At 35.7% G+C, this 9,038-nt stretch overlaps 1 protein-coding gene across 1 annotated transcript; it reads left to right on the forward strand.

Moving 5' to 3' along the window:
* Positions 1-579: 579 nt before the first annotated feature.
* LOC107785829 (inactive leucine-rich repeat receptor-like serine/threonine-protein kinase At1g60630) lies at positions 580-7,275 on the forward strand. Its single transcript, XM_016607213.2, has 2 exons — positions 580-3,047; positions 6,302-7,275. Exons 1-2 carry the CDS (start codon positions 1,670-1,672, stop codon positions 6,958-6,960), a joined length of 2,037 nt encoding a protein of 678 aa, XP_016462699.1. The 5' UTR covers positions 580-1,669; the 3' UTR covers positions 6,961-7,275.
* The last annotated feature ends 1,763 nt before the right edge of the window (positions 7,276-9,038 follow it).

Raw genomic sequence — 9,038 nt, forward strand, 5'->3', positions numbered from 1 at the left:
TTGGTGGATAAAGAGTAGAATTATAATATAAAAAAGTAGGGTAAAAAGATAAAATATTATTATTTAATAATAAGGAAGGGCAAGATGAGAGGAAAAAAAAAGATAACGATGCCACTACACTAAATTCGTCGTTCCATAAAGTGACACTTTTCGTCGTTATATAACGATACAATACAGTCAAATTTAAGTAACAATCAAAACAAACATTGTATTTAAAATAATAATACTATGCAATAACTAATAACTATCCGAACAAGCTGTAAAGTTAATTCCAAGAAACCAAATTATTTCCTCAAAAAAGAAACGAAAATATTTTGACAGCATCACTGTCTAGTAAACGTTACTAGTAAGGTCAATGTCTGAAACGGAGTAAAGTTTGTGACAAATAAACTGCCCGTGTCACCAAACATGAATGCATTAATTACAATCTACTATCGCCTTCAATTTCTTCACCTATTTCCTGAGACCCCATTTTCATCTCAGCCAAAAAAAACCACCTGTCCTCTTCTCTCTCTTTTTTTTCTGTCTCTTTCTTTCTACAGTTTTCTCGTCCCTCTATCCTATAAAGACTGATATCAATGTAACATAACATGGTTACAGACCAAATTGCAAGAAAAAATACTATAGAAATAATATAACTTGAATTGGATCCAATGCCTTTCAACCTTCAAAAACACCCCTCAAATAAATGTTTTTAGTTGTCCAATGTGTTTTTCCTTTTAAAATTCAGTAAAGAAATGTATTTTATTACACACCCAAATCATTGTTCCACTAAAATGAGAAGTATTTTTGGGTGTCTCTGCAAACTCTGAACTCCGTCACGTGAAGTTTAAGCCAAAAAAATTCAAGAAACCAAACCCCCCAAATCTTGAAATTCTTTATACTATTACTTCCATTTCTCTTTGTTTATGGTACTGAATTTTTTTTAGGTTCCATTAAAAGTGAAAGTACTAGCACAGTGAACAAAGTGTAAATATGTTGTGTTTTGGAGGTGTTGTCAAGTTTGATTTATAGGTTGTGAGTCAAAGTTGTTGTCATTGATGATAATGACACTAATTGGCGCCTTCTGTTACATTTTCTCACTACATTCTTTTAAAGTGGTAGATCTGAAGATTCTGGTGTTGAAAGTGATCTTGTTAAAACTCTTTAGACAGAAAGCTAATTGTCTTTTGGATCTTTTAGTTTTCAAGATTCTATCTGATCTTTTTGTCCTCCTCAACACCAAATAAAAAAGAAACTGCATTTTATTCCTCCTCCTCTATATATCAATACCCAAATCAAGAATCCATTTTTACTCTGCAGTTGAAGTTTTCAGTGCTCATTCATCAATGGAAAATCCAAATCAAGACTCCATTTTTGCTCTGCAGTAAACCATTTGGTGTTCATTTATCAGTGCAACCAAATAAAGACTCCATTTTTACTCTGCAGTTGAGCTTTTTTGTTTTCATTCATCAGTGGAAATCCAAATCAAGACTCCATTTTTACTCTTCAGTTGAGATTTTTAGTGCCCATTTCATGAAAATCCAAATCAAGAATCCATTTTTACTGCTGCAGTTGAGCATTTCAGAGCTCTTTCATCAATAAAAATGCCAACTTTAGTGAAAATCAAGAACCCCTTTTGGCTGTAGAGTTGAACAAGAACAATTCAGTGTTCATTGATTCAACAACAATGGAAATGTTGTCAATTTCGATGGGAATCAAGAACCCAATTTTGTACTTAAGGTACAATTCATGTCACAAAATGTTCTTTTTCATATTCACAATATTTTCCATATTTTTCCCACTTGTAAAATCAGGAGATGCTGAAGCTTTACTAGCATTGAAAGCCACAATAGACCCAAAAAACATTCTTGATTGGAAAAAAGAGACTGATTTATGCCAATGGCAAGGTGTAAAAGAATGCATGAATGGAAAAAGAGTTACAAAGCTTGTAGTTGAAAATCTAAATTTGAGTGGCAGATTGGACGAAAATGCCCTCAATCAATTGGATCAATTACGAGTTTTGTCCTTCAAACAGAACTCCATTTCCGGCCAAATTCCTAACCTCGCCGGACTTTTCAACCTCAAATCCCTTTTCCTGAATAATAACAATTTCTCCGGCGAGTTTCCGGCGTCCATCGCCGTCCTCCACCGCATTAAAGTTGTGGTACTTGCCGGCAACAATATGTCAGGCGAAATTCCGCCGTCGTTAACGAAATTATCCCGGCTTTACGTGCTGTATTTACAGGACAATCACTTCACCGGCGAAATCCCGCCGTTGAATCAACCGAGTTTGAGATTCTTCAATGTGTCAAACAATCAACTCTCCGGCCGAATCCCTAATACTCCGGCGCTTTCTCGGTTCAACGAATCGTCTTTCGCCGGTAATGTCAACTTGTGCGGAGCTCAATTAAACCCTAACTGTATAATCTCTGGTCCTTCAATTAGCCCGTCGTATCCTATTAGTCCTTACAATGAATCTCACCATAAAAGAAACAAAAAGCTTGTCATTATCATCGTTTCAGCGCTCGCCGGAGTTTTGCTGCTCTGCATTTTGACGGCGATTTTCATAGCATGTGTGAGAAAAAGAAGAAGAAAAAATAATGAAGGAAAAAGCAAAGGAATTGAAGCCGCTGCCGCCGGCAGGGAAGAAGAGGGGACAAGTGGCGGCGGTGGCAGTGGTGGTAATTTTGGAGGAAAAGAAGGGGCATTTTCATGGGATCAACAAGGAAGTGAAGGACTAGGGGCATTGGTGTTCTGCGGACCAGGGGATCAACAAATGAATTACAGCCTAGAGGATTTGTTGAAGGCTTCAGCTGAGACATTAGGGAGGGGTATAATGGGAAGTACATATAAAGCAGTGATGGAATCCGGCTACATTGTGACGGTGAAGCGGCTGAGGGATTCAAGGTTTCCGAGGTTAGAGGAATTCCGGCGACACGTGGAGATTATTGGCAGGCTAAGACATCCTAACTTGGTCCCACTCCGAGCTTATTTTCAAGCTAAGGAAGAACGTTTGCTCGTTTATGATTATTTCCCTAATGGCAGCCTCTTCTCCCTCATTCATGGTATGTTTTCCCTAAGTCATTTATTTGTAATACATTGTTATTTGTTCTTGCAGAATGAGCTCGTGGATAGTGAAAGGAAGTGAAAACGGGGATAGTTGAGCTCGTGAATAGTAAAAGGAAGTGAAAACAAGGATAATTGAGCTCGTGAATAGTGAACGAGGATAATTGAGCTCGTGAATAGTGAACGGGGATAATTAAGCTCGTGAATAGTGAAAGGAAGTGAACACGGGGATAATGAGCTCGTGAATAGTGAAAAGTAAGAACGAGGATAATTGAGCTTGTGAATAGTGAAAGGAAGTAAAATGGGGATAGTTGAGCTCGTGAATAGGGAAAGGAAGTGAAAACGCGGATAGATTGAGCTCGTGAATATTGAAAAAGTAAGAACGAGGATAATGAACTCATGAATAGTGAAAGGAAATAAAAAATGGGATATTTGAGCTTGTGAATAGTGAAAGGAAGAAAAATGGCGGGATAAACTTGAACTTAAGTGGTAAGGTAGAATTAAGATAAGGGGAAATAACTTATTTACAGCATTGTATATTCATATATCAATAGATGCATTATGTTTTTTACCAAATTAGTTATTGCTTAAGCTTAAGGCTTAAAGATAGTTAATCAATGTCCAGTGCTCCTCTTAAGGGTAAACTAGTATAATTTGGTGCAAATACCACGCAGAGACAAAAATTTTCCATGAGATCATTATAGCTCAATCTCGAACAGTTGATTCCTTTTATGACATGACCTTTTTGTTTTAGAATTCAAATTGTGACCTCTTTACGGCTTGCCTGTTTTGTGGAACATTAGAGGATTTGGTGGCCTTTTTTGTGTTTATCTTTGTGTACTTTGCATATTTTCCTTGAATTGGTTTGCTTTTTTATATATGTTCATTTGATCTTCTTCGATTTTCTGTCTCTTTTCTTTTTTGTTTTTTTGCTAATTTTGAATTTTCGCCATATAATTTGGTTGGTAGTGCATCACTTTCTGGTTTTCTCCTGTGGAACTTGTTTGGTGATAGTGGGGAAGAGAGGGCCAACAAGGGAAGAGTGTAGGAACCAACAAAGGTAATGAGACAAAAAAAGAGGCAAAGCATGGAGATAAATTTCTTTTGGAATTGGGTTAACTGCCCAAGGAGGATAATATGTAAATCAGAGATGAAATCCCAAACTTACTTTGGTATACTGATAAGAGGATTATAGAAATATATTATTTTGTTTAAATTATTTAATAAATTAAAAATAGAAAAAAACCAAATAACTAACCTTTTCTAACCTTTGAGCTAGGAATGACATTTTATTTATAAAGACAGGACAAAGAACAAAAGTGGAGTATAGATATCTGCCTTTTGAAACTTACATTTTAAGGAGGGAACAGAAAAAAGAAGATTTTCATTCAAATGGATTGTGAAGATGTCCCTTGAGAAGAGAAAACTCAAATTGGGGGTCAAAACAATGATGTCACTTGCCATTTAAATAGTGCATAGAGCCAAAATAGTTGTCCACCACATATGGAGATAACACATGCTACATTGAAACTAAAAAGACAAAATCATAGTTTTCTGCAATAACTTGACTATAAAGTGGATCAGCAGCTCTGCTTGGTTTTTTGAGTTCTGAACGATACAACGGTAATGACCCTGCATATTGCTCGAATTTGCTTGTGTAAGAGTTTGTTTGCCTTCTGCTGATTTGCAATTTGTGTGCTATGCTGCTAATCACTAAATTGACCATTGAACTTTCAAGGAGACCTGGAAAAGGAAAAATTTTCTCCAGATTCATCGAAAAATAGAAATAATAAAGTTCAAATTGTTTACACACAAAACGGATACACATATATACATCACATGGACACGTACTTATATACACATATACATCTCTTTTGCTCTTTATACATGTGTGTATTTATGTACGTGTATGGTCAGTACCGAAGCCAGGTACTTGAGCAAGGGGATTTAAATAAATGTAAAAATGTCACACCTAAGATATCAATCTATGTCAAGGGGATTCAATAGTTTATATACATGCAATTTTTTGTTTCTATGTGGCACATACAAGTTTTCCAACAATGGGGATTCAATTGAACCCCTTTCACTGAGGGTAGCTCCAACACTATGTGTGGTGTACATACACACACATACATACTTCCTTTGTCATTTATATGATACTCTTTCCTTTTAGTTCGTTCCAAAAGAATGACACATTTCTATATTTGGTAACGCTTTTACTTTAAACTCCCATTTTGCCCTTAATGACTTCGTCTTATAGCCATACAAAAGTCATTGCATGTTTAGTACTACAAGTTCCAGGGGTACTTCTTGTATGTGCCAAGGTCTTTCTTTCTTAAACTCCATCGCATTCAAGTATCGCCATATAGCATAAAACAGAGGGAGTCTGTATATATATGTGTGTGTGTGATTATAGTTTGAATTGTCCTCTAAGTTTTTCTTAAAAACTAACAACAACAATAACAACAACATACCCAGTATAATCCCACGGGTGGGGATTTTAGTTTTCTTAAAAACTAAATATCCTATAAGTTGATCTGTTCCAAATAAACTGAAGTTGCAATTCCGTTGTATTCTAGAGTGTGTCCGATGTGATTAATAATAGGAAAACTGAAATACACTACACCAGCGAGTAAGAACAAAAAGGTTATTCATCTTATTAACTATTGCCAATTGACATACTGAATACTCGATTCACTAGCTGGAGTACTCTAGAATAGGAATAGCAAGTTGGGGAATAATCAATAATCATGTAGTTTAGATGCTAGTCTCTTCAAGTAGAGTTCCGAGGATGCAGTGAAGGAATTGAATGTGAGTTACTCTTTCAGGCCATTAGACCATTTCAGGCACTGTGGAGGAACAGAGCTAAAGGCATACCTAAGTTTGTTGGAACAAAAAGAATGTGGAGGTGCTTCTTGCCTCAAGCAATTATATATGGAAGTACCGCCTCAAATAGTGTGTTTTTTCTCGTGTAGTCTAATCTTCTTACCAGTCGTGTAAGACCACATTTGAAGTTCTACAGTACATCGTGTTTCTATAGTCATGCTTGGAATTCTAGAGTTTTAGAATTTTAATCACTAGGGATGGGGGAGGCAATTTTTATTTTAGAAAAGAACGTATCTAAAATTAGCCGAGGCCTTTTTATTCATTTTCTTGTTTTCTTGTATTTTTCGACAACCAATTTGCTTTGTTAATCAAATAATGCTCCAGATGATAACTATATTATATTGTTACTATGTGATTACTTTTGCAGGGTCAAGGGCTAATAGTGGTTCAAAGCCACTTCACTGGACCTCCTGTCTCAAAATTGCAGAGGATGTGGCTACTGGATTGCTTCATATCCATCAGAATCCTGGCCTGACTCATGGAAACTTGAAATCATCAAATGTACTATTGGGGGCTGACTTTGAATCGTGCCTCACCGATTATGGCCTCATGCCATTTAGGAATCCAGATTCTCCAGAGGAATCCGGTGCTTCTTCCCTCTTCTACAGAGCTCCTGAGTGTCGTGACATTCGAAGGCCAGTAACCCATCAGGCTGATGTCTATAGCTTTGGCGTCCTCCTGTTGGAGCTCCTAACCGGAAAGACCCCTTTCCAAGATCTTGTTCAAGAACATGGATCAGACATACCGAAATGGGTGAGATCTGTTCGAGAAGAAGAAACTGAATCAGGTGATGAACCTGCCTCTAGTAATGAAGCCTCAGAAGAGAAACTTGGTGCACTCTTAAACATAGCCATGGCTTGTGTTTCACTTGTACCTGAGAATCGACCCACGATGAAGGATGTTTTAAGGATGATTCGAGATGCTAGAGCAGAAGCTCAAGGGTCTTCTAATAGCAGTGACCATTCACCAGGAAGATGGTCAGATACTGTCCAGAGCTTGCCTAGAGACGAACATTTGAGCATATGAGTTGTATACTTTTTGAAGGGTTTGAATAATGTGTCTTGATTCTTTTGAAAGGCAGAAGTCTCTTTGAAGCATTAATGAATATGAGTTATAATGGATTTGTTGATTCAGTTCTTGTAAAGATCAAGGGCTTTTTATTTTTCTTGTTTCTAGGTTTAGTTGTTTGTATCTAGGAGATTTGCTTTATACCACTTCATTGACATTCACTAGTTTAAGATCCATTCCTGAGTCAAAAGTTTGTTGCCAGCTTGTTTTGTGAGGATGTAATTGTAATTGAGGTTCCAACTCTTTTTTAGGAAATTTCTTGTTTGTATCCAACTTCATGTTTTCATTCAATATTGTCCTTCCTAAAGAAATGGCTGATAAAATAGTCTTCATGCTGCAGAAAGAAAGAGATAATCTGCCCCTATAGTTTTTGGTTTTGTGGCAAGAGCGTAGCACGTGATGTCTAGGTTAGGCACACGCAAAGATGGATTCATAATTTTAAGAGGATGGGTGCGCTATTGTAAAGAGATAGGATCTAGAATTCACATTTGACGAGTTTAATTTTAGGCTCTTATCCTGAACCCACTACACTTTTGAAATTATAGGTTTAAAATTATATTTTTTGAAATTTTACTGATTTTTACACATATATATATATATATACTCCATGTCGAAAACAAAATTGTTCGGAGTGGATTTTGAACCGCTAATTTCACTTGTAGAGGTGCACCCAATAATTATTGCACTATATGAGTCCCTGGGCGCACACACATATATTTAGTGGCCGTTTGGACATAAGAATTGTAAAATTCCAAACAAAAAGTGGAAAAAAAATTCAAGTGAAAATGGTATTTGAGAATTAGAATTGTGTTCGGACATGAATATAATTTTGTGTTGTTTTTGAAGTTTTGTGAGTAATCTGAGTGAAAAATTTCAAAAACAAATTGTTGGAGTTTTTCAAATTTTCAAAAAATTCCCAAATGCATCTTCAAGTGAAAATTGAAAATTTTATGACCAAACGCTGATTTCGGAAAAAAAGTGAAGGAAAAAATTTCTTATGTCCAAATGTGCTCTTACGTAATTTTGAAGAAATATAACATTATTATACATGGCTTAGAGAAATAAGCATGGGTTCACGTGAACCCATATACTTAAACCTAGATACGCCCCTGGGCACACGTCATTAGTTTAGATCGTATTCCAGACAAAAGTCTAATATTTAAGTAGAGAAGGATAGAAAGACGAACGAAGTACTCAATTGCGTTTTGAACCGTGTCACTAGTTTTTGAGATTTCTCGGTTATATATATAAAAAAGAAATAGTCTTGGTCTTGGGTGATTTCTAGTAACACAAAAAATAAGATAGCAAATAATGCAATTGAATGATGATATTCTATGTTCTTCTTATTGCCAAGTAGTTTTCTAGTTGTTGTGAATGTGTTGGTGGTTTCTACTTACTAGTCAAGAACACCACAAAGGAGGTGGAGAAAATTAAGCAAGAAAACATGTGGTAGCTTTCAACTTTCAAGTGTTTGTGAGAGAGATCACCAAATCACACCTACATTAAATCTAATAAATTGTAGCACTTCACTTCCCCTATTTCCACTTTTCTTACACCTTCCATATTAAATGCAACAATTAACATTTATTTTCAAAAGCTGTTTGATATTTTTTAAAAGAGAATTAAGTTTTATCTAACATTGGTATAAAAATACTTACACAATTATATCAATATAAAACTAATTACTATTAGTAAGTGTTTACTACGTATGAATTACTTACTTGAAAGAGATAGTGCGTAACATGCAGGGTTAGTAAGTATTTACTACGTATGGACTACTTACTTGAAAGAGATAGTGCGTAACATGCAGGGGCGGAATTCTAATTATCTTTAGCTAAACTAATTAATCGATATTTAAGAGGTTAATTCTAGTTAAATATAATAACTTTAGATCTAAGGTAAGTGATGTGGAAGATATAGAAAGAGATGATGCAGATTTAATGTATTGTATATTGAATGCGTCGGATGCAATAATGTGCTAGAAGTGAGCTCAATATAAATAAAGAAGAAGATTCACCCAATATTGAATGAGGTGG

This window comes from Nicotiana tabacum, chromosome 16 (genome assembly GCF_000715075.1).
Source record: "Nicotiana tabacum cultivar K326 chromosome 16, ASM71507v2, whole genome shotgun sequence".
Classification (NCBI taxonomy): domain Eukaryota; kingdom Viridiplantae; phylum Streptophyta; class Magnoliopsida; order Solanales; family Solanaceae; genus Nicotiana; species Nicotiana tabacum.

Coding starts and splice junctions, on each gene's coding strand:
- LOC107785829 (XM_016607213.2), top strand. CDS start 1,670: ATGGAAATGTTGTCAATTTCGATGGGAATCAAGAACCCAATTTTGTAC. Junction 3,048..6,301: donor CCTCTTCTCCCTCATTCATG/GTATGTTTTCCC, acceptor TTACTTTTGCAG/GGTCAAGGGCTAATAGTGGT.